The sequence below is a fragment of the Rhynchophorus ferrugineus genome, unplaced genomic scaffold, assembly GCF_030347505.1.
Source record: "Rhynchophorus ferrugineus isolate W39M unplaced genomic scaffold, kcgeb_rfMv2 rfM1, whole genome shotgun sequence".
Lineage (NCBI taxonomy): Eukaryota > Metazoa > Arthropoda > Insecta > Coleoptera > Curculionidae > Rhynchophorus > Rhynchophorus ferrugineus.
In genome coordinates, this window is record NW_027472580.1 from 42,326,550 (window position 1) to 42,354,014 (window position 27,465).

Sequence of the window (27,465 nt, forward strand, 5' to 3'; positions counted from 1 at the left end):
TTTAGTCACGCCATCTCGGAAATTAAATACAATTGTCTTATTCGTATGATTATTTATTTATATGCTATACACACGCCTATGAACTATGATTGGTTTAAACTTAGTCTTAATGGTCTCTAAACTCAACTTCAATAAATCAGTTAAGGTACAAGTGTTATAGATTTGTTACTGGCAGTGTCAACAAGAGACTCCAACGTTTCAAGTTATAATAGATAAGTACATTGTGCGTCATTCTCATGTGAGTAAATGACTTAATAATATCAATTCCATATATTTGTTATTAACATCATTCGATGTATTACACATTCCATATTAATTTAATAAGTGTTGATATTAAAATGTAAAAATGTTATAGAATTATTTGTATGAATTATTAATCCTTTTTTTTGGCTAAATAAATTTATTTGTAAAATGTCTCCATCTCTTCAAAATGAGTGAATAAATCTCTAATATGCCTAACTACATCAATCTAAGCAAAAAGATGTATATCTTATAAATTTTATATCTTTTGCATCCCCATACGTCTCCAGTCTAAGAACAACATTTTTTAGGAACTGGGCTTTATGAACACTTATGCTCCTCCATTTTACAGCTCTTTTTAGTTCTCAACTATGTGAGACTTTTTTGTAGAACAATTAGTTTTTTAGGGTAAATTGATATGGCTCGGTGAATGGAGGTAAAACGAAATGAAACAGTGGTGTTTACATTATATGACCGTTATTTATTGAAGTAATATAAAAATGTGGAAAATACAAAATAGATAAAACGGATGGCAGCGGTCTTACCTGGTGACGAAGGTTGGGCAGTCGATGGTGGCACGTCTAAACTGAACGATGGTCGATTACTGACTGATTGGAAATACCCTTCAATAACATCCCAGATAAACGTCTCGAAGTTGCCAGCTATTCGTTATCGTGTTCTAGTTGGCGCTGCTGGCCCGTGTTCAACAACTGGGATTATATTTCTGGGTATTTTGTAGACCGTTATTCCATTATGTAAAATTCGATACGCTTCAAGGTCGCTACAATACTTCCCTGTCAGAATTTTAAATACAATCATTTAAAACAAATAAAAATACAAAAATGTATGAAAAAAACGATGATATGCCAAACAAAACGTGCTGCATGAAAAGGGCTTTGAAACCTATGATAAATCAAAACGGTTGTGGTTGGTATGGTTGCGATCTGGTACGGCTGTTGATATCTTTCGATTCTGCAGATACCGTTGCTTCATCGTCGCTTTCGCACTTGAATGTGGTCCATCAACAACGTTGAAAACAAGCTATTTTTCGAATAGGGCTCCCGTAATCGACGCTGTGGGAGGATCGATTGTTCCACGACGTGGTAGCTTATTTTCTTTGACGACGAGACGTTGGCAATTCTGGTACTTCCGCGAACACATGACGAGTCTACGGTGACTGCAACCGGTACCTAGCTTCTGGAGCTGCTCTGTGACTAATCCGTAGTCACATACGTTACGGTAATTGAGAAAAAACAAATAACGACGGTATCTGACCGAAGTTGCCCAAAGCCTTTCAAATCAAAATGTCTGCCAATATGACGGAGACGGCGAGCGAAGGAAGACATTATAATTTCAACATAGCGCCGAAAGAAATGTTTAGTCGAGACGCCGATGATTAAATAGTGATGTCAAAATCTTTAAGAGTTCAAAAGATTGTGAAAGAAATAAAATTTGGAAAAAAAAAATTTAAAAATGAAATGGAAATAATAAAATGAAATTTAAGGTTCATTCATTCATTCTTCATTGTAAACTTTTCACTAAAATAAAATTTAATGAGGAACAAATGTTTGAATGAATGTACTGTTGAAGGAACAGAAGTAATATGGAAAAAGAATCGAATTAAAAATATTGAAAATTTTGTATATAAAAAAAAGATAACGGTCACGTAAAATACACCCATGTTACGCATACCCTTCATTCACGAGTCCAAACCCAATTTTTGCGAAAGATCACGTCGGGGTAACCCCTTTAGGGTAAATTGATATGGCTCGGTGAACGGAGGTAAAACGAAATGAAACATAGGTGTTTACATAATGTGACCGTTATTTATTGAAGTAATATAAAAATGGGGAAAATACAAAATAGATAAAACGGATGGCAGCGGTGTTACCTGGTGACGAGGCTTGGACAGTCAATGGTGGCACGTCTGAACTGGTCGGTCACTGAATGAATGACAGTACCCTTCAATAACATCTCAGATAAACGTCTCGGGGTTGCCAGCTATTCGTTATCGGGTTCTAGTTGGCGCTGCTGGCACCCCGCCCGTGCTCAACATCTGGAATTATATTTCTGGGTATTTTGTAGACCGTTATTCCACTATGTAAAATTCGACAAGGTCGCTACAGTTTTAATGGATCTAATCACTTGAAGCCCACTAACTGAAGACCATTTTGATTTAGATGTGTAATGATGGATCATAGCGACTAGAACCTGTTTTACAAAGTCTCAATATTATATCAGCCTGTATTATTGTTATTCTGTAGTTTTTTGTGACTGATAACTTTTTAGAACAAAGAATAAGAATAGGGTATTATGCTCCTGATTTAATTTTATTCGACCGTCGTTTATCTTCATTTCTTCATGAGGGATTTGTATAACTATAAGTAATTAAGTTGGCCAAAGACATATTATTTTACTTTATGGATTAATATAAGCAAATTTTTGTTATTAGTATTATATAAAGTTTAATTGCATTAAAATTTATAAATAAGTACATGTTATTTTTGAGTTAACTATAACAATTTTCTGCTCATTCAACGCAAATAAAAATGTACTTATCATTACAAATGAATTACTACAATATGAGGCCAGTTTATTAATCATTGTATTAATATTATTGGTAATCTAGTAATTAATATAAATATAATAGAAGTAATAATTATAAATTTTAAAAAATATATAACTCTATAATATCAAAAATATTTTTGAAAATATTGATTCAGGTATTTGAAATATACCCTTATACTTACCGTACCGTTATACGTTTTGAAAAAGAGTATATCTCAATATCACTGAAGCACAAGACATTATCTACAAAGATATAAAATATGCTTTGTTAAATCAGTTCACTAAAATTAAATTCACTAAAAATCTAAAATAAATAAATTGTCAGTTAAATATACAGTTCTGATACATCTACATATTCATCAAGAAAAATTCATCTACATATACTGATAACAATACATTTACAAAATTTACAATAATCTCAACAATATCACGAAGAATACTAGAAGCCTCAATATCCATATCGGCGAATATAGTTATCATTAGTGTACATCAGATTTGTTAAGGAGCTCCATGTCTGTTTTTTAAAGAAAATTTGTATAATTTCATCCACTACTATGATGAAAAGCAGCGGAGAAAAGAAATCTCCTTGACAAATACTACGTCGAACTTCAAGTAGGTTTGGTAAATCATTTTGCACTAGAACATAGTTAATGGCACCATCATAAGACACCTGAAGAAGTTTAATAACTTTTAGGGGAATTTTTTCAGCTTACAAAGCTACGCAAAGTGTGGTGCAGTGTATACAGCTGAAAGCAGGGTAAAAGTGAATAAAAACGACAATCGCATGCTTTTCAAATCCAACACGGTCCTTCATCAAATGGCATAGCTCGCAAATATTATCTACTCAACCTCAACTAGGTATAAAATCCACATGTTCTTCTCTGCTTTTTTCCTTAAGTTCTTTGATGTATCATTTGCATGATGTTTATAAACACCTTCCTGATAATTAGAGACTTATTAGAGCTTGGTACTTTGATGATATTTGCAGTACGTGAAGCCGTTGAAACAACGCTTCTCCACCGATCTCCACCGGTCTACCGACTCCAGTGGTCTTAGTACACTTTAGTGACTTTTTGTGGTTCGCAATTGGTTGATTATTAGCCCTTCATCGGAAAATCACAGTTGTCAGAGTAACTAAACTATGTGGTTGGTTATGATTATAAAATTACGCGAGAAACTCTCCCCATCGATCGAAACGCTCATCGTATGAATTCTAAGGTTCCATCCAATTTTTGAATGATGTCGTAGATTAATTATTGCCGTTCAATATCTTTAGTGTTTGGCACAACTTTCGATTTAAATGACTTTAATTGACTAATTTAATGAATAGTTCTAAACTGTGTAAGCAAATATATTTTCTCAATGAGAAATACAGTTTTCATGCATAAATTCGCTCGTTTATTATTTAGTTTAATATAATTATTATACTCACTTGGTCAAATGACAAATTCAAAATGTCAAAACACAAAATGATTTTGAATGACCGTAAATTGAAATTGAATGAAATAGCAGACACTCTAAAGATATCAACTAAACGTGCCGCGCGAGCTCACTTTTGATCAAAAACAACGACGAGTTGATGATTCAGCAGTGTTTGAAGATGATCAAACGTAATAAATCCGAGGTTTTGCGTCGATATGTGAAAATGGATGAAACATGACTCCATCATTTCACTCCGAAGTCCAATTGGCAGTCGTCCGAGTGGACTGCACACAATGAACCCGCTCCAAAGCATGGGAAAAGGCATCAGTCGGCTGGCAAGGTTATGGCGCCTATTTTGGGATGCGCATGGAATAATTTTGATTGACTAGCTTAAAAAGGAAAGATCATCAACAGCGACTATTACTTAGCGTTATTGGACCGTTTGAAGGACGAAATCAGCCAAAAAACAGCCGCATTTGAAGAAAAAGAGTGCTGCTTCACCAAGACAATGCACCGTCTCACAAGTCAGTGAAATCGGTGGCAAAAATCCATGAATTGGGCTTTCATCAGAATTGCTTCGTCATCCACCGTATTCTTCACATCTGTCCCCCAGGGACTATTCCCTGTTCTTCTGTTCAAGATTGCTTGCTGGGAAGAAATGTTCGAATGAATGAATGAAAAGGTGATCGCCGAAACTGAGGCGTATTTTGAAGCAAAGGGCAAATCGTACTACAAAAATGTTATTATCAATGTGTTATCAAGGGAATTATGTTGAATAAAAAAAAACTAATTTTGCCAAAAAAATTTGTTTTATTATGGGAGGCCGGGGACTTTTCAATTGACCTGTTAAACATAGTTTCTGATGAGATTAAACAATACCATGAATTGCACTAAAATTTTGCTGATAAAATAAAATATGTTAGATCGTTTGATAGATATCTTGTATAATATGTTAAGTACGTCTAGGGAATAGCTGCAATCTCAAACATACTTTTCCTTTCGTTTGAGTTTTATGTTTTATGCTTTAATTGATCGAAGGGTATGTCTGAATGTTAATAAGTAGAGTATAAATGCGTAATAAAACCAACATGAGAATTCCAAAACGGAAAGTGCTGCTTCGCCGACCTTATTCGCCTAACAATAATCATGCTTCATGTCTGCTAGGGCCATTCTGATGAATAAGTAATCTCTTAAATGACCTAATAAGATATACCATTCTCAAAATTTTGATTGTGAAGGCTTCAAGAACAAAAACTTTACAATGGAAACGTAGTCCTTGTATGAAGTACATCAATGCGAAAACATGTGATATTTTAGTAGATAGTAGATATTTTTCAGAAGGACACAGAATTCGGAATAACAGTAGTATTTGCTTAAATAAAAGATCAATTGAAAGGAAAATTATTGATTTAAAACATTTAAACATGCATTAGAACTGAAACTTGCAGACATCAAAATTAAACGAAAGCAAAATACTTGTAATATTTCATCTAGACGATAACACAAGTAGAGATAAGAACCATCCATAGAAAGATTCCTTTTAATTACACCTTTCATATTTTCGCTACACATTTCAATAAACAATGCAATAAAAGTGTGTAGTTACAATAACTTAACTACTTCAAATTTATCAATCACTTTTGTCAACCATTCTATTCACCCAAAGAAAAGAATCAGAACTCTTATACAATGATTGATAAAATTGTTGATAATGTGACTAAAACAAATATTATTAAGATGTAATCTCCGCGTTGTCTCATTATTAATATTGGAAAACAAGATGTGAATTTAAATCAGTTCGATTCTAAGTTTCACCACCATCGAACGTACTACCATGAACATACAATTTTTAAACAAAGTTAAAAAATATTAGTAAACATGAGTACAGTCAAAAAAGTTTCTATAATCGGCCATATAGGGAAAGAACGGGATGAAGAATTTTCCTATGATGCGGACAGAGTTGGAGGTAAGTCGACAACTTGTTTTATAATTCACGAGCTAGAACCGAAATTGTATTTCAGATGGCGACTTTAATAAAATTAAAGACCCCAAGCAGAGGCAAATTGAGATTATGGGATACGACGTCGATAATAAAGGACCCAAATTTGGAACCAGACATGTTCAGATACTACTCATGTTCTTTTGTATGACAATAGGTTTCACCATGAGGACAAATCTTTCTGTCGCCATCGTTGCTATGACCAACCAGACTTCTAGTAATCCTGATATCCCAGTAAGGATACCCTCGTTCTTTATAATATTTATTAGACAATTTTAACTATCAATTAATATATAGTATAGATATAGATATATATTTTTATTTACAATTTTTAGGTATATGACTGGACCAACACTTCCGTAATTTTGTCATCATTTTTTTGGGGCTATGTTACTCTCCAAGTATTAGCTGGATATGTTGGCAAAACCTATGGACCAAAATACTTTCTGTTCGGAGCATTTTTGATCAATTCGATTATATTCATGGTGATACCAACAGCTGCAGAAAAAAGTGGTTCAACTGGTGTAATAATATGCAGAATATTTCAAGGTAATAAACATTAAATAATAATATTTTTTGACAATACTTTAATAACGCTAGTAACTTCAGGTTTCTTAAATTTATTTACATTTAATTGCGCTATTGTATTTAAAAAATAATTCAAATCATGGTATTGAAAATTAGAAATATCTTGCGCCAATCGAAACTGGAATGAGGTATTTAATTAATTTTATTTTCATCCAAATATTGCATTTCCTTACATACATGGACATAAATTCACCGAAACCATAATGAAAAAGGTGAATTACCCACTGCTCTATTTATTTGTTTAAACTCGGTCGCCTTTTCGGGTATTACAAAGCAATTAAAATCAAAAAATTCAAGACTAATCAGGAAATCAAATTGTCTAGGATTAGTTTAAAGAAGGTAGGAAACATTCAAAATAACTACTTTCCTATCAACCTAGTTTAATTGTATTCAAATTTAAATAAAATTTTATTTTATGCAACTAACTACAATTCTCTCTACAATACGTATCGGTCTAAGTAAGTAAAATTATATATATATATATATATATATATATTACATTATTTTATTTTATCATTTATTAGTAATAATTAACATGTTTGATGTATACTAATTATAATTCACCTTTATTTATTTAAAGTTTATAACATTTCTACATAAACAACTGATATACTAATTTTATTTTACTTTTTAAGGCTAGTAAACTAGAAATTATCTTTACTTTATGTATAGGGTATTATCCTATTATAATTTTTATAAAATTAAAACAAGAATGACATCCAATTATTCAATTATTTATTATTGTTGTAATATCTCTAGTAATCGTTACTATGTCAAGATTAGATCTCAAGTAATGTCAACAAAATTTGAATAAATACTTCTGAATAATCTTTAAAAGATAAAATTAATTGATAATAATTTATAAACATAATTTTCAATAAGACTGAATGAAGTGCTGATGAGACGGCAATTTAAAAGCCAAGTGATAATAATTAAATAGGACACAACGGAGAGATGGTAATAATTATTGATAAATGTCGAATAAACAGTATTGTTATACTTGAGTCAATATCGGAGAGCATTTATAAGTGAAAACAAATTGACTGATAAATTATCGGTCTCCTACGTATGATCAGTTCAAAGCTAATGTAACAATCTCCCATAATGGTTAACTGGAGCATTATTGTCTCCTGTAGTACTTTCCATATTTTAGATTTTATTAAGTCGTAATTTGTCTTCAGTAATGACAGCTTCTGAGCTGGCAGTAATAATTTCCACATTTATTTTAATATAGTGGTCTAAAAAAGCAAGATGTTATGTTTAGTTTTTGAATCATGATATTCCTTTCATACATTTCAGTGAAACTAATAAATTATTTTGCTATATTTAGTGTTTTAAAAGATTTACACAAATCGCAAACAAGAACTTAAATTTACTGAAATTAAAATTTTGGGAATTTGATTGACTTCTAACCTAACTAGTAATTACCAACACAACAATATGTGATGATCTATGTAATACGGTCTTATCTAAAATCAGCTTGATATATCAACATGTAATAGCTCATTTTCATAACAGGTCAATTGAAAAGGAAAATCAACCATCAAGGATTGGTTTGCTAAGTTGAAATGACCACCGAAGACGGTGAACCCAGTGGACGCCCAAAAGAGGTTTGAATGGTTTTGAATTACCGTCCATTGAAATTGAATGAAATAGCAGGTAGTCCCAGAAAAATTAACCATCAAGGATAGGTATGCTAAGTTTAGACGTGGGGAAATGAGCACCGAAGACGGTGAACGATGTGGACGCCCAAAAGAAGTTGTTACCGACGAAAACTTTTAAAAAATCAACAAAATAATTCTGAATGACCATAAATTGAAATTAAATGAAATAGCAGACACTCTAAAGATATCAACTGAACGTGTACATCATATCATTCACGAATATTTGGGTATGACAAAGCTCTGTGTAAAGTGGGTGCCGCGCGAGCTCACTTTTCACCAAAAACAACGTTGTTGATGATTCGGAGCAGTGTTTAAAGATGATCAAGCGTAATAAACCCGAGTTTTTGAATCGATATGTGACAATAGATGAAACATAGCTTCATCATTTCACTCCGAAGTCTAATCGACAGTCATCCGAGTGCACACGATGAACACGCTCCAAAACGTGGGAAAACGCAACAGTCGTTTGGCATGGTTCTGGCATTTGTATTTTGGGATGCGCATGGAATAATTTTCATTGACCATCAGGACCATCAACATCGACTATTACATAGCGTTATTGGACCGTTTGAAGGACGAAATAGCCGAAAAACGGACGCATTTGAAGAAAAAGAAAGTGCTGTTTCACCAATAAAATGCACCGTGTCACTAATCAGTGAAAACGATGGCAAAAATCTATGAATTGGATTTCAAATTATTTCCTCATCCACCGTATTCTGCAGATCTGGCCCCCAGAGACTCTCCTGTTCTCAGATCTCAAAAGGATGCTCACAGGGAAAAAATTTTCGTTGAATGAAGAGGTGATCGCCGAAACTGAGGCCTATTTTGAAGCAAAGGACAAGTCGTACTACAAAAATGGTATCGAAAAGTTGGAGGGTCGCTATAATTAGTGTATCACCCTTGAAGGCAATTATGTTGAATAAAAAAAAGCTAATTTTGCCAAGAAAATGTGTTTTATTATGATAGGCCGGGACTTTTCAATTGACCTGTTAAGGTATAGTGATTCTAAATTGTAAAACCAATCCGCCACTTGGGGTATCGCTTCTATAGAGAAATAAAAAGGAGTCAACATAGGATATAATTTTTCCTACCGTTTTAAAATTATCAAATATAATAGGACTAAATGTACTAAATGTATCACTAAAAACTAATTGACTCCTAAATAATCGAAATATCGTTAAATAATAATAGGTTCGGTATTCGGAAACAATTGACTATTAATGTGTCGTTTACACTACCATAAGTCTATTTATCAATCAATAACATAACAAAATAATAATTAATTGATTTATCTATTAATTCAGGAGCAGCCCAAGGTTTCATGTTTCCCTCAGCGCATACAGTGCTTGGCAGATGGGCACCGGCTGAAGAACGATCCACAATGGGAATTATAGTTTACTCAGGTAAACATAGATATAATTTTCCTATAAATAATGTTAATTAACGCCAAAATTTTAGGGGTTAGCTGTGGATCGATTCTCTCATCAATCATTACTGGATTCCTATCATCAACATGGTGGGGATGGCCATCTTCATTTTACTTATTTGGAGGACTTGGCATCGCGTGGTCTGTGGCATTTCTGATATTCGGCCAAAACAGTCCAGCCACGCATCCAAGAATAACAAAAGAAGAACGCGTTTATATACAAGCATCTCTTGGCCAACTTGAAGATACAACGGTAAACAAAAATCAAATATTTCTTAAATGTAGTATATTGATTTGAAAGTAAGTCTATAAATTTCATAAATTCATAAATTAAAAGCTGCCAGTTCAAATGGGGTTATTATGTAAAAAGGCCTCATTATTTATATTTTCATCTTTAGTAATCCATAGTAGGACACACTCTTCCAATATTGTAGAGAGACAGAAAATTACCTTAGCAAACATGATTATTCTCCTTTGAATGTTGACTTTCAGTTAGTAATGTGCCTAATTCTCCACACATAAATTTCTGGCGTTCACTGTTTAAGAATAATGATTCAAAAGTTCAATGAATTTGATTCCTCAAAATCTTTTAGAATATTGTCCTTAGGTGGCAGAGCAGTGTGAATGCGAAAATATTAACATTGAATTATTTTATGACAATTTAAGATCGATATAACCTGACTGAAAGTATGTATGATAGATATGTATGTAGATAAATATGACTCAATATGTAAGTTTCAGTATTACTTAAAATCCTATGTAAGGAGACGATAGTTTATAAAATAACCAGTAGTTTTTCTAATTTTTAAAGTCATAATATTATAATACTTATATTTTACTAATAAAAAGTAATAATAATGATAAAATTGAAATAAAGAAAAATACATGTGTATTTAAGGTTATTCCCACGCCATGGAAATCTATTATCACCTGTATTCATCTGTGGGCAATTGTAATTGCCAATACTGGAGCAGCATGGGGTTACAGTATGATGATGACTCAAATACCAACCTATTTGTCTAAAGTAATGAATTTCAACGTGAAAACGGTAAGTTTGTATTAATTTAAAAAAAGAAAATGAACATTAATTAAATTCGTATTATAGAATGGTTTGGTTACCGCTATTCCATACATAGTGGCGGCAATATTTGGCTTTATATTTGCCCCCATCGCGGATTTCCTCATCAAAAACCAATATTTATCTAGAATAGCAGCAAGGAAGTTATTTACCTTATTTGGTAAGTTTTTTTTTATTTTCAGCATTTACTTCAAATTTCATTTTGATCTTATTATTTGTTTTCGTTTTAACATCTGTAATTATGTTTTACCCCAATTATTTTGGTAACTTCATATTAAGTTGTTATTTCTTGGTAATATCATTATGTAAATAAGTGATAAAGATAATACAGAAAGAATAATTTAAAAAATTTTACCTGTATTTTTTTACTTTCTTTCAATTCTAACTTTTTAAGTAAATTTCAAAACGTCGATTAAAAATAAACTTTAGCGTACTTAATCTGTACATTCCTTGATTTGCATTGGTATTTCAAACAGTTTTGATTCCATCTCCCCAGCTTAGAGAGCAAACGATCCGGGAACAGTATTACGAATTACGAATACTACAGATACGAATTACTTTTAGTAATATTTATTGGCTTAGGATTTATCTTTAGATAGCGGAGTTTATAGTTAATGTATCTACGACCAAGTAATCTAAGAAAAGTCTAACAGTATTGTTATATTAACGAGATTTATTATATTATAGGCGGCTTAGTAATAACATAAGTTTAAATATATTACATTTTATAACAAAATAATCTGCGGATTAAAAAATTGCACAACTGTTAAAATTAATAAAAAACAATCAGAACAAAGTATCAATTGCTAAACTAGATTAATTGGAGATAATTACATAAACAAATAAATGGATAAGAAGAAGCCAATTAAAACCATAGAGAGTGGCAATTAATATTTTTGTTTTATATTGGTAATGTATTTTAATACTAAGTTTCATAGATTCCATTTAGTACCAATAAGAAAACATAAATGGAGAGTATCATACAGAAATGTAAATATAAGTCAACTAATGTATTTTATAATTTAATTGTCTTTTAGAAAATATTTTATGAGCAGTAAGGATATTAACTTTTTCCTTGATTCGAAATGATGCTTTCTTTTTGTTTTAAATTTACTTTTGATTGGCTCTACATATTGCAACCTAAAATTGTTAATATGTTAATTTTAACTTTGTCTTAGTCTTGATTTCTGATAAATTTTAACAAATTCTGTAAATCAAATGCAATTTTGATTTAAATCTTTAGAAGAATGTGAGTTAAATTAAAATTTGAATTTAGAAATAATTAGAGCAATAATTTCAAAACTTTCTGCTGATCCTGAATCACATTAAATATCTAAATAATGGAAAAATTTCTTGCGTATGTCTTCCTCCTGAGCCAGTGGTTGTGAACACGTATCCCACACCTAATGTTAGAAATGAAACATAAAAGAAACTACTCGAGCGGGTTTAACATATATATCAACACTTTCCTTTAAATAATTATAATAGAGCAGATGTGCATAATATTTTAAGATAATAAGGGCGGTACAATAAACACGAAAATATTAAGAAAGTTAGAACTGTACGTTGCTACCAAGGAATGTAGCAAACGATGCGATTATATATTCAACATATGCTTCTTTATTCACACTTTGAGATTTTACCACCATTTATGATTAACCTTAAATTACCACAATAGCTTAAGAGGTAAAATATATTTTTTCATTTATCTTTTTGATATCACTCAGACTTTTATATATAGGACAAAATGAAAAACACAATACTGAATTTTTTGACCGGGAATACCAATTGCTTTTCACTTATCTAGTTTGTTTCGTCGTTCTTTACGATTGAGTCATAAATAGAAATATAAATATTAGTAAAACAAAACGTAATATATAATTCTTACTATTTTTTGTATAACGTATACAAAAATTAATATTTTATTTGAAATAATTTGACAATTTTTTTTAGGTTTTATAGGACAAGCCACATTCCTTTTGCTGCTAGCCTACGTGGCGAAAACACAATTTTTATCTGTGTTATTCTTGGCTATTGGTAATGCTGCGTATTCGGCCACTTTAGTGGGTTATTCTGTGAATCACGTCGATCTATCACCAAGATTTTCTGGAATTATGCAAGGAATTAGTAACGCCAGCAGTCAATTTCTTGCGATATTCTCCCCATTGCTTGTACAATTTGTTGTTACCGATCAAGTAAGTTGATATTTATTATCGTAATAACAACATTACTGTAGAGAATATTATTTGGCATTTGTATTACAGTCGGCATTAAATAATTCAATATTTTTTTAAAACTTGACTAAAGAATTCAGAAAAAAAATACTATGAGATTGAGACAGTCTTATTCATTAGTTCGATTAAAATCTACAAGAGACTGACAAAATATAAACAACACCTGACATATAAACAATCTTTATTTAATAATATCGTATAGACCAATATCAGATAACAATTTGATATATGTTTTAGCTCATGGTTTCATTTTTATTTATTTAGTTGGTATATAATTGATTATAATGTGAAATAAAAATATATTATTTTACAGACAAGTGTATCACAATGGAGGATTATTTTTATAACATCGGCAGTAATGTACGTAATCTCTTGTGTATTCTACACCCTATTTGGTTCAGCAACACGACAATCGTGGGATGGTCCTAAGACTGCTAGTGAAGACAAATTAGCAAAAGTGAAGAAGCAATCCGTTGTTAGTATTAGTGGAGAAATGATCTGAAACTTGAAATACACATTCTGTTTTAAGAAATGTTATAATTTGTTGTTAAAAGTTAACCTCTGTACAAATGTGGCATAGTGCTCAAAAGAGGATCCACTTAAATAAATATAAAAATTATATTGTTTGTTTTCAATTTTATATACATTACCTTCATCTTTAATTCTGATGAATAAAGCTTCTCTACTATTTTATTTAACAAGATGGATAGGTTGATTTCTCAATGCATTCCTAACTTGTACGACAATAGATAGGCTAATACTAAAACAAAGCATAAGCAGTATAATTATAAATAAAATGCCAACTTAACAGTTGACAATGGACAATTGTTTTGAGATATCCGTATGGCATATGAACGTGACCGGAGGAACTTGATTGATTTGCTTAAATTTTTATTATAGTTTATTTTATTGTTTTTATTATCTTGTAATCAAATGAAACACACTATTTTTGTTAATCTATGTTGGGATTAAATATTCACTTATGTCGGGTTTTTATTTTAAATTTGTATATACCTTCCGATAAAGCGGGCGTATTAATTTGTATTTTCTGCACAAAATGTAAAATATGAATTCACGTGACCATATTATTCTTAATCTTTTTTATTCAAATTTGCCGTAACTCATTAATAATTCCAACAATACAGGAATAACCGAAAGTAAAATAATATACTGCTTAAAATTAAATAACTTCATAAAAATAAATAAGTTTTTTTAATCACTCACTTTCTGCTTTAATATTGTTTGAAATATAAAAAACAAACATTCATATGTAACTTAAACAGATACTATCCTTTATTTTATTGGATAACCTAAAGTCCTCAGCGAGATTCCATCCTAGCACGTTATATAGCCGGCGAGCTAAACGCTGAGTTTGTGTATATATTTTGTGTCATTTTGTGATATGACGGCCCCATGGTTCCAGAAAGTTTCATATCGCGGTGTCTCCAATTCGACCACAGATTCCAATGGTCTGCCCAAATTCAGCACGCCATTTGCAAAGGAAATGGCGTGTACAGCCTATTATTTCCTCTACTCTGCAGAAAAAGCAAACGCCCAACTCCACAGAAAGCGACTCTGTATAAAATGCTAGTCCGTCCAATTTGCCTCAATGGAGCACAGGTATGTCTCTGAGAGACAACTTGAACTACTCCAAGTGTTCCAATCCAAAAATGTCCGTGCGTTACTCAGAGCCCCATGGTTTATGAGGGACATCAATACACACCTCGAATTCGGCATCCCGTTTGTGAAAAATTTCATAAACATGCTCAGTGTGAGGTTCTCCATAAGAACCTTAAAAAACGACATTTTATTAAAATCCCTACCCGTCCACAAATCCCGCTAGTAAACAAACTACGACAGTTCCAGTCGTAACTCAGGGTCTCTGCCGCCCGCAAAACAATCATATCCCGAACCTGAAGCGACATCAGCCGAAGACCATTTGGTTCTAGCTGATGATTCTAGTAAACGAAAAAAAAAATTATATGACGGAAATTTCAGGTTTCTTGATTTGGGCGTTTTTCGTCTTTTTGGAATATATTTATTTGTAGCGGATGTTACATAAAAATAATCAGTCTAAAAATTCTCAAACAATATTTTCTTCAACCGTGCCAACTTTTACGCCTCCAAGTGCACCCGTTTTCTTCAAAAAAGGAAGCAAAATTTTCTAACTTATACTAATTTGATTGACATTAACAGTATCAAATTTCTAGATCTAATGTTAGTGAGTAGATAGCGCTCCATAAATTTATTATTTAGCGACTGCTATAATCTTTTAGGACACTATAAATACATTACACAGTATTCTCATCTACTTTCCAAATACTTTTGATATGACTGATAGCAATGAAATTGGTCGATACGATTTAACTTCATTTAATGGATTTTCAGGTTTCGGAATCGCAATAACTTCAGTCATTTTCGAAACATGCGGAAGACATTTTAATTGAAATGCTGCATCAATTTAGTGAGTTTTATAATTACATTTCTTGGTAGTTTTTCTATCACTTGTCCGGTTATTAAGTCATAGCTTGTTGCTTTCATTGGATTGATATTGCTTCTTATAACTTTGGAGACTTCCTTTGGTGTAACAAGTTTAACCGGATGATTTTCAAACTCGTTGATCTATAGATTATGTCTAAATTCAGTTTCATTTGTTTTAAATATTATTTATTAAATGATTGGCGAATGTTTCAGTCAACTTCAATTTCTCGTACCCCTCCTTTTAAGTGGTCTGTGCAAATTTAATACGCTTTCACGCCTGTTTCCTTGTAATTTTTAACCTAATAGTCTATTTCCTGCGTTTTTTTTTTAATTTTCACTTCTATTTTCTTGCCGTAGTTTTCGATTTTCAGTTCCTGTTTGCTTATTATCTTTGGGGTAATTGATTCCTTCGAAAATTAAATGTTTTCCTCTTAATTTTAGGTATCATTCCAAGAAACTTGCTGGATATCTAAATTAGTTTTTCTGCTTCTACATTTAATTGTTCCAATATTTTGAGTGGTATATTCCGTTCCGAGTTCCAAGTTCCGAGTTATTCTGCCAATCCTTTATAGTGTGTTCGCTTATTTTAGTTTTGAGCTTTGTTCTTTTTTTATTATGTTTTCACTTAGAGTGAGAATCTTTGGAGAGTAATCGTGGCTTTATAGTCCAAATATTATAGATATATTTCTGATTATGAAAAAATCAATCATGTGTTTTAATTAGATTACTCGGCTTTCCAATCATCTGTTCTCATTTTGGACCTCCTTCTTATATTTTTAGCATTCAAGTCGCTAATTATAATTATTAAGTTTACTTGAGCTGTTTAGAACGTTCAGGCAATTTTCCTGTTTCTTATTGCATCTTGGAGGAAATTAAAATGCATCCCGTATGAATTGTTACTGCTGTTACTTAATTTTTCATTAAGCTGAGTTCTGTTTCTCTTTAGTAGGAAATATTCTTCTAACTAAACTTCCTCCTCTTGCGGTCTAAACTGGAGGTGTCGTATGGAAAAATGTATATCCTCCAAATTTCAAAAAAAGTGAGTTTCAAATATTACATAAACATCTATTTTTTGTAATTCTAAGGATGCCTGTAGTTCAGTTTGCTGCTGCAGAGTCCAATAAGCGTTCCAAATTACAATTCTCATATATTTATTTGCTCTTTCTTTTGCTACCAGTGTTATATTGTTATTTTCTAATCTTTTGAGTCTTGCAGAAAATCATGCGATTATTTCTTCTTGTTTGCCCATATTTGCTAATAACGTTAGTAACAATCCGTTACTAGTAATTTATGCTTTTTTGTTTCCGTATGCTCAGTTTCATTCATATTTTGGTCATAGCTGTCATAGCATAGTATTTCTTCTTTAGTTAAAAGAAGGCTTCTATGTTAAGTATAACAATGTCACTAGTTTTTAGGGAATTTTAGTTATGTTAGTGTGTTAGATATAAATATAAGTGTCAGTTAAGAGAAAACCACGTTTTTGTTATAAATTATTAATTTTTCTTTTTAGAGATCCTAAAGTTCAGGTAGGTGTATTAAATCAACAAAACTGTTTGTTAAAGTAATCTCAGAATATCAATTAATAATCTAAAATCTCAACAATATTTAACGTTTTCATTAACTTGGCTAAATATATTTAGTTATTTAGATAAGAAGATGAGACCCAATTATTATGTACTTCTAAATCATCTCATACAAGGTACGAATCTTTGCGCATTGGTAACCAACAGCTCCTCATTGGTAAATTTGTAGTTGCCTGTATTTATGCCTAAACGTTTGTAATTTTCCAAACTTTAGATATAATTGCATTTCCAATAGGTATATTTAAATTGTTGGAAATTTTCTTTCAAAATATCATCAATGTTTTAATATCTTTGAAAACAACGAGTCCTCTAGAAGATATATAAATTTAATGGATTTTTAGACCTATTAAACATTATTGTTCACATTTTGAAGAAAATGCATTCTACACAATTCATTTCATTACCATCATTATCATTACCTATATATTTCCATTTTTCCGTTTCATGTTTCCGTTTTCCTAGATTGCATTATACAGAATCCGCGTTTTTTGTAATTAGTAAGGAGCAGCTAATTCAGCCTATAATCGGCCGGAATAATTTGTAGTTAGAATAAATAATTACTAGCGAATACGATATAAAGTAGGACATCCGAATAAAGCGCCCTCAAGATATTTATGAAGGTGATCGTTTCTTAGTTTACATCAGGTTGACTAAGCCATATACAGAATATTAATGTTCTACTTCTACGATGTGTATTCATTCCCAGATGGCCAGATTCAATTTTGATGTATGTCCAGGTTTACTCTACAATTTTCTCTGCCTTGAATTATCATATTTGATCCATTATTTATCCTACATTGCAATGTTAACAACCTTCTTTAGACTACCGAAACCAGAGCAATCGTTAGTCTGCAGACCCTGTGCGTTCGGGTATAATCGTAATTACCCTTCGGGTATAATCGTGTCTCATAGCCGATCAATTTTTTTGCCATATAGTCGGCGTTTACGATGTGGCATCCGAGAGAAGTAGATCGTTGAGGTTAGACTTCTGATAATAAAAGTTGTCTGGTGTTTCATAATGTTTTCCTATGTTCATTATTTGTGAACTTATAGCAAAGGTTGAGGATTATCTTTCAAATTATTCTAAAACCATAGAATGTTTCGCTGAATGCATCACTCTATTGAAAAGTAATAAAATAATAAAAATAGATTATGAAAAAGATTCCTTTATGATAAAATAAAAAAGAAATTAAAAATGACCTGATAAAATATATCAAAAATAAAGATAAAATAATAAATCTTTATCAAAAATGTCGCGACCATCATTATTTTCTTGTATTATTTAATAGGCAAGAAAATAAATTGTTAAATATTAAAGAGTTTTCCTATCAGAAAATGTATTTATTAGAAGTATTTAGTGTAAATATTGAATATGAGGTGATAAACTATCTGTTTACCGTTAATTTTTTTTACGAAATTTAACAACTGCTACTGTAAAAACGTTTTCCAGTCGTTTCGAATCGATGCAATTTCTGGAATCTTTCAAATATAAATTTAGTTTTCAAGATTTTAGGAAAGAAATTTTGACAATCAAAAGGCTTCAACAAAAATCGAGCGAGTTAGATCGAAACGAAAAGTTCAATAAAAATATCTATTATTGCCTGCTATATATATATATATATATATATATATATATATATATATATCAAAAATATTTTACTAATTACCATTCAAAATTTTAATAATTTTGCCCTATTACATTAATAATCTTGAAAAATAACGTTCCAAACATGCTGCTATATTATTGTACAAAATATTCTTATTTACAAGAAATCTATAAAAAAAAGTAATCCATATGTAATATACATATAAATCTATGTAAGCATAAATTCGGCGCATTTCTATCAAGATCTCGACTAGCACGAAGTCAGAATGTTAAAATCCATCGATTGAAACTAATGGAACCAAAAATAGTAACTAAAAGTACGAAACAGTCATTAGGAAATAGTAATAAAATCAGTCGGACCGAAAATAGCGACTGAAATAGTCAATTTTAAAAAGTAATCAATTACTAAACAGTCGATAGTCGTTTTCAGTCGATAGTTCCCAGCGCTAATATATACTAATTAAAATAAAATGAGTCGAAAAATATTGCCTGGTATTAAAAGGAATTTACAGACTGCAATAGGCAATACATTATACATTGTGATGATTCACGTGATTCACTGTTACTTTGTACGTACTATAATTACACAACATCTAAAAAAGTTGCTCTTTGGTGTAAAATTTATCGTTGACAATTTCTTATATCTGGATATGTTTGCTTATTTTATCTTCATCTTATATAAATGAATTACAATCAAAAATTATAGAATACTTTTTCTAATTATAGTAATATTTTTTACTACAAGGTAATCCAATAAATAGCAGTATATTAAATTATACAACTTACCCTCGTAAACTTGATTTCAGAGTCTCTTATACAGTTTATTATATTAGAATGATTTATTCAAATTAACAATAAACATTATCAGCTGTCGTCATTATACCTAATAAGTGTTATTGTCTCAACAAAGTTAATTTATTTTATCTCTACAGTAGTTCAAAGTAAATATATCTTGAAATTATTAATTACGATAGAATATGTTTTATAAATCATTGAGTACCTTCAGTTGCAAATTTTATAAATCATGATGAATTTTTTATGCAATTTATGGTTATTAGCTGGAATGTTTAAAGCATCAAAACAATCTCCAAAGTATTTATTTTTCTTTATGTTACAAATTTTTATTTGATTCAAACTACTCTCTTTTGATAGACCAACTAGTATTGGAAAAAAAAACTTAGCTTTAGCAAGTGGCTAAAGAACGAAAAAAGAGAGTTAACTATTTTATATTATGTATTATATGTATCCAACATTCAAGATGATGATATCATACTGATACATAATAATGTACTAGTGAGAGTCTGTGAACTTCAGCTCCTTCAAGAATGGTTTATTACACCAATATTGAGTGGTCTATGTATGTATTAAAGATCCAACATTATACTGGGTCCGATAATTATGTTCCATCATTTATATATTCCCCAAAAAGAAGTCCCAAATCAGTTCGACTTCACAACGGCTGATTTTATGCCGCCATTCCTGTAAGTTATTCAGTAAACCTCAGAAAACCTACCAGAACTTAGAAATGGTTCATCAAAAGTTGTATGAATTGATTATTGTATGAAGACTATGGTTAGACATCAAATTTGCTTTATCAAATTATTTTGCTTCTTGTATCTTGGATGACAGAGACTGAGTAAGTCACTGAACCAAAAAGAGTTGACCGGCGAAGAATCTAAGGGTTGATGAACGTTCTCCAGGAAACATTGGTCTTTACATAAAATTGTTTTACCATCGCTGCACAGAAGATTATGATTGGTGATACCATATGTAAAATCACTTCTCAAAGATCGAAATTGCTTCAAGTACGTAAATTTAAAATTAGCAGGCCTCCCAAAAGCAAAGGTGAAGGAACTTGCTTTTGTCAGGCCAGACATTAGACCGTGGATTGTTTTAAGGCATTTGCAGTAAGGTTATTTTTATGAAAATTTTGATGCATTTATAGATTTAAATATAAAAAAATTGTCAAAAACGCTATAAACATTTCAAGTTTAAGGTTGTCAAATAAGTCTAAAAATAAATTTTGCCCATTCTCACCTCGATTGCTTTATGAGAAATTTGAGACATGTGAGTGAAGAGCAAAGGGAATTTCACCATAACATTAAAGAGATGGGGAAAATATTACAAATAAAATGGAGCGTCTCAGGGATATCAGAATACTGTTACCATGTTCTTTTGTGACAAAAAGGAGTTATTTCCAGTTCAGTACATCAAAACATATAAAGATTATATTACGAAACCTAAACAGCTTTTCGATGCATAAGTGCTGTCTGCCTTTTCGTAAGTAGCGCCTTCTTATTGGAAACGCATCTTATCCTAAGTTACTAACTTGTTGAAAAACAAGGTATAAATTAATATGAAAATAATTAATTTTAATAATAATGGGAAGAAACAATGAAAGTATTATTATATTATTTTTGCAAAAAAAAATTAATGTATTTATTTATAAAAAAGATCTATTACAATTTAATACAGATTCTTGCTCCAATATTATATTGAAGGTCAGTTATATTATTATATTAATTATTTTAAACCTTATATCTGTAATGACAAATAGAATTATGGTTTTAATACAAATTTTAAAAATCGACTATTTAAGTAATATTAATAATGTTAGGTGCCCGCAAATAATTTGTAGTATACTTTCACTTTACGATTTATTGAGTGTATTGAACAAAAATGGTAAGCTATATATTAATGACTATATTTGCCGTTATGTAATGTTGCTGGTATATTCATTTAGCACTGTCTTGAGTAAGTAGTAATCTGAAGACCTCGGCGTTATAATTACCCATCCATTCGTTTTAGGTTAGTAAATGTACAATACATCAATTAAACGATGATCAGTCCAATAGTCGATTCATTACTGGGGTTTGCTCATTAAAAATGGTAGCAAAAATTGCAGTAACTGATGAAATTAGACATTTACTTCAATCATGATATATTTTAGTAACGATTTAATTTTTCTTTTATAGGTGAAGTTGCTAGTAGTTGTTGAGGTGATACTGATGTTAAATAAGAATAATAGAAAAAAATAGATAGGATTTTGCAGGATGCAATAATAATGGAGAACGATACAATGAAAAGATCAAATATACCAGTAAGAGTTGACTTGAATCGCATAAACAAAACATATTTTTATAAAAGAGCATAGGTAAATAAATTATTATCTTGTAAAAATAATGATGTATTGACTGGTGACTTCTTTCAGGTGAAGTATGATGGTGTTCGAGATGAAGATTTTGCTTTGAGATAGATGAATTAGATACAGAAATATAGTTTCTGAAATTTTTGTATGTAATATTAGATTAATAATATTAAATGATATTAGAAAATACCAAGTCTTTATGTTAATATGGTTTATGTAATTTGTCTAAAAATGTTTTAATATGTTGTCTTTATGTAAATATGATGCATGAATTTGATGTAAACATTTCAGTCATATATATATATATATATATATATATATATATATATATATATATATATATATAATATCATATCAATATAATCTCTATATAAATATGGCGCTTTTCACTCTGTTTTTTTGAAAATGTATTAAAAAGAAAGTTTGTAATAGGACATTACTTTTTATTTCCAAATGTTTCTCAATTTTTATTTATTGGGGAAAAAAATTACAATACTCGGTTATTAAAATGTGCAATTTAATTGGAATTTAATTTAAAATATTTCATAAAAAATTAATGATAATTTTCATATTATTATCTTTGCTAGCCTTTAAATGAGTTCCCAGCACTTCCTTTACTATTTTAACATGTTTGATTATTGCTTTTCAATTCCAAAGGGCTCAATTTATCAGACGCGGAACGATATACAAGAAAAATATATTAAAATACAATTTTAAACACCAGTTACAAAACAAACTATATGCGCTTGTTAGTACAGTATCCTTCTAATGTGTGGTCGAATATAGTAATACAAGAGGATGACTCTGCCTGGCAGTTGCTGTTGCTGGTCTTTTTTCTTCAATTTGTTTCATTGTTCAGTTGACATCGGTATGATATTATACTACTTTACCACTTTCAGGTTTTATTATAACTGCTTGGGATTGTGGTACTAGATCCTCTTTTCATTAGGTTTAACGGTTGTTTACATTGATACTTCGCCTTTTCACCAAGACATCGAGATATAACATTATATGTTGAATGTGCTGTAGCATAATATAGTGAAAAAAGAATATTTTAAAGAAATTTTGTTATGTTATTTTATATTGAAAAATGTAGTTGTAACATTTATTTCTTAGAGAAGTTTACCGTTCTTCAATATAGAACGCCTTGGTTATAAATTACTTGCATTAATCACTGTTACTGGTACCACAGGATTTCAAATGGGATAGTGTTAATCTCCTGTTTTTCAAAACCCTATAATCCATATGATTTTGAGTATATTTATCATATTTTTCATTGAGCAGATCGACTTTACTCTAGAAATGTGTAAAATATTCAGTCATGTTTCGAATGCCCAAACCGACCTTTAAACTCAAGTTTGTAGATGTCAGAGTATAACAGTTTCGCTAGTCCCAAGGCATACAAAAGGTTTGGTAAAATAACCATTCGTAGGAATCTGATGTTTTAGTCTCGATTATAATCATAGAGAAAATAGAGATTAAATTAAATAATTTAACTCTATAGGCAACTTTGGAGAAATGTTTCGCGTCGTCCACTATCTTGATGTCGCTAAGCTAAGAGCCGCAAAAGTATTTTCAGTATGCCTTATGTAGTGAAGAGAGTGTTTAGTTTTTTATACGATTAGTGATTAAATTATTCATTGGTCATTAGTTCATTACTATAATATTAGTTTGTAGTGCAATATTATTATATTCATATTATAATTATTATTATTATAAGTGTTGAGCATCCTCGATCTAGGAATGCTTTGAAGAAGTATCCGGCTGTTTTTAAAAAATAGTGATATGAAAAATGAAATGGTTGATAATATTAAAAATCAAAAACTAACTATAAGTTTGCGGTTAAGTACGTGTTTTATTGTTTTAAGTTTATTCATATTAATAATAATTTTAATATTTATTTATTAATTTCAGAAACTAATCAATATTTTAGATAAATAGTTTCAACTCCACTAAAAGAATAGCTCTTGGATGCAAACCTTTTAAGTGGGGATTATAATGAAGTTCAATACACGAATAACTTTGGTACAAAGCAATTATATACTTAAATAGTTTAAAATTCTATTTCCCAACTAAATACAAATGCGTTATAGTCACATCAGTTTAAAATTTAATAATTAGTTTGAAGGGGTTAAGTTTTTAACAAAAATTACTTAATAATTATCTGAATAAATCTACTGGCTTAAGGTTATTTAATCAAGATAGATTAGAAAAATGTTTAGGATCTATTAAAGATCGTGAATTCAGGAATCAACAAGCGTATTTGGAAAAAACATTTAACCGTCCGGTCACTGACCAAACCTTCACCATTCGTTCAATTACCGGTACCGGTGGCAGATCTGCAAGTCATTAGTGTACTGAATAAAAAAAAATTCTGTGTAAACTGGCTATGTGGCATATGAAATAGCTATAGGGACACAGTTTATAGTCCTCATAGAAATAACAATAACGGAATGCCAAGCCAATCGATATTTAGGTACCTGAGATGTCCCTTTCCTCTTCTCATGTCGTACGAAAAGAAACAAACGTATTCAGTTGAAATTCTACAAGCGTAGTGAACAGACTATAAAATATACACTGAAAGTGAAAAGAAAATATACAAAATTAATATTAATTATTAAAATTATTAATATATTAAAATATAATATAATAATAATATATTAATAAAAAAATTGTATGAGCTTATAGAGTTTTAGACGGTAAGGAGATATTTAATTGTTTTATTCACAAGTAAATTATTTATTTTATGTTTTCAATATTAAAAAAATAGTAATAAATAAATTTTAAATTGTTTACAATAGATCACTTGGTGGCACCGCATAGAGGATCCGGCAGAAACATTACAATGGATAATTTCTTCACTACTCTTCCACTGGCAAAATTTTTACTATCTTGGAACTTGACAGTTGTTGGCACCTTGAAGAAAAATAAAACATACATTCCACCAGCAATGGCTATATCAAACGCGAGAGGAATTATCCACTGTGTTTGGCTTTCAAGAAATAGTTACCCTATGTAGTTATGTGCCAAAAAGGAAACAAGGTAGTAATTATGCTATCATCAATGCTTAATGAAGTTAAAATTAGTGATAGTGCAAAGAAAAAACCCGAAATTATTGAGTTTTATAACTGGTCTAAAGCTGGAGTAGACACGATGGATAAAATGCTTGGTAGATATACTACAAAAAGATCAATTCAAAAGTCTCTAGCTTTTTCTTACAATATTCTCGATATTGCCTGTCTTGAATCATATATTCTGTATTATGAGAATAATAAAATGATTGTTAAAATATCGTATGAACGACAATTATTTTATCGGCAATTGGGCAGAGAGCTATCTATGTACTCCACTAGTTGGAAGTCGTTCGAATAATGCACAAATTATGAGGCATTTCTCAATGAAAGTGGCGATTCAATCTCTTCTTGGTCGAGCTATCAATCCGAATGCGCCTCAGCGAACGTCATCTGTATCACTGACACTTCAGACGCAGCTCGATTCAACTAGGAGGAAAAAGATTACTGGTGTATGCTATATGTCTCCAAAGTGAATTTAAAAAATGTCGCAGAACTAGAAAAATATGTTCGGTATGTGATCGGTGATCCCCATTTGTGACGAACACTGTATTACAACCACGAAAGTGAAGGATGTACGAAATAATTTAATGTACTTCAATTTTTATATGGCACTGTATCACAATAAATAAAATAATGTAAATAAATAAATAGTAAAATAATGGAAAACGATATTAATAAAATAAAATAAAACGGAGTCACGTATTTCTTAATTACTATTTTTGTTTTTGTTTATAATAAGAATTATTGTTTAATTATTGTTTAAATAAAAAATTACAAAGTATATTGTCTATTATCAATTTAAAAGTCAAATTAACTAAATACTTTAATAAGCAGTCTCTGAAGTGTGTATAAACCCGTCGTTCATATACATTAATCTTAGTGAGTACCCGGGCACCTGCATATTGAACGGGCGGGGTATCAAGTTTGATAGTTAATACCTTTTATTAATTAATTGATTGTTAAAAAATTTGCAAAAAATGGGTGTCAAATTACTTCAATTTTGGAGATCCAGACGGCCATAGACATCTTTTAAGGAAAAGTTAATATATTTTACCTGCGGATTGAAATGGATACCCGGGTGACCGGACGGTTAGAGTGCCCATAAAAGTTTTTTTCATCTCATTTGCCTTTAGCAAATTACGAAGAGAATAAATATGAGGGCGCTTTAAACAATTTACTTAACTTAAATTGCAACTTAACTCTATACTTTCAGTTCCAGATGTTCTTATACAAATTTTTCCGTTGTACCGAAGTATATATTTTAGGTTATATGGTAAAAATTTTGAAAAAAAAATTAATTCATACTTTTGTTTGCATTTAATTATGAGTAATTCAATTGACTAACAAGTTGAGACTAATTTTATAGAGGTTCATGTCCCATATTCCAACAAAAGTTTTTTACTATATTATTAATATCATTTAATATTAATATAAGCCTGAGCTATCTCTTTTCTATCTCTATCAATATCTATTTAATCCCGCGATATTTGATCGTCAATAATATTGTACAGTATATGGTAATCTCCAGATAAAATGTTAAAAATAAGACAAGGTGCGACATATACTTTTGAATTCAACAAGTAAATAGAATTTTAACAAAAAAGATGCGTGACGTCACGTGCCGCATCTGTGTGGCAATCTTTGTCAAAGAACCAATCAAATCTCCTCAGAGTAAATTGTTTTCCTTACACGAGTCTATAATGGATGTTTGAACTGATCAACCAAATTACTTAAATTGGCGTTTTTCAATTTATCTAGATATTGTATGTAGTGACATTTCTCCAGAGACACCTCTTGACTATTCTCTTTAGATTATAATTATAATATTTCATGCGTAGATGCTACTTTCCTCTCCAACAATACTGATCCCAATTACTTGCTATTAGCAGGAACGGTCTAGAGATTATAGTTACTTATGTAAATGAACTTATGAACAAACTTATGAATAAACCTACTATAAAAAGTTCATATAACTTTCTGTACTAGGTTTGTAAGTTCATATAATGTCTGATATAAACCTTCACTATACAACAGATCTGGGTTTCTTAGTTGAAAAAACTCATTCGACAACGCTTGCTCAAACTAAACAATATTTTACAGTGGCATTGAAAAATATAGAACAATTTACAATTTAACAATTCTTTTTAAGATAGAAACAGCCTTAACTTGTATCCAAGAGGATTTTTGTATATCTGTAGACTATTTACTGCATAACATTGGATAACCTTAATCGTCACTCAAACATCTTAAGGTTGAAGACAAGACTGAAATAATTATTGTTATTGCATAGTATACTTTTTACTATAAATAAACCTCAATGTTGAACATTTATTAATTACAAACATTATTTATTA

General features: G+C 30.6%; 1 protein-coding gene across 1 annotated transcript; it reads left to right on the forward strand.

The window, feature by feature from the left end:
- Window positions 1–6,014: 6,014 nt before the first annotated feature.
- LOC143197459 (putative inorganic phosphate cotransporter) lies at window positions 6,015–13,840 on the forward strand. The gene is made up of 9 exons (XM_076405958.1): window positions 6,015–6,196; window positions 6,252–6,463; window positions 6,565–6,778; window positions 9,786–9,884; window positions 9,940–10,160; window positions 10,806–10,955; window positions 11,013–11,145; window positions 12,939–13,180; window positions 13,533–13,840. Exons 1-9 carry the CDS (start codon window positions 6,109–6,111, stop codon window positions 13,719–13,721), a joined length of 1,548 nt encoding a protein of 515 aa, XP_076262073.1. The 5' UTR covers window positions 6,015–6,108; the 3' UTR covers window positions 13,722–13,840.
- The last annotated feature ends 13,625 nt before the right edge of the window (window positions 13,841–27,465 follow it).

Coding starts and splice junctions, on each gene's coding strand:
- LOC143197459 (XM_076405958.1), top strand. CDS start 6,109: ATGAGTACAGTCAAAAAAGTTTCTATAATCGGCCATATAGGGAAAGAA. Junction 6,197..6,251: donor TGATGCGGACAGAGTTGGAG/GTAAGTCGACAA, acceptor ATTGTATTTCAG/ATGGCGACTTTAATAAAATT. Junction 6,464..6,564: donor CTAGTAATCCTGATATCCCA/GTAAGGATACCC, acceptor TACAATTTTTAG/GTATATGACTGGACCAACAC.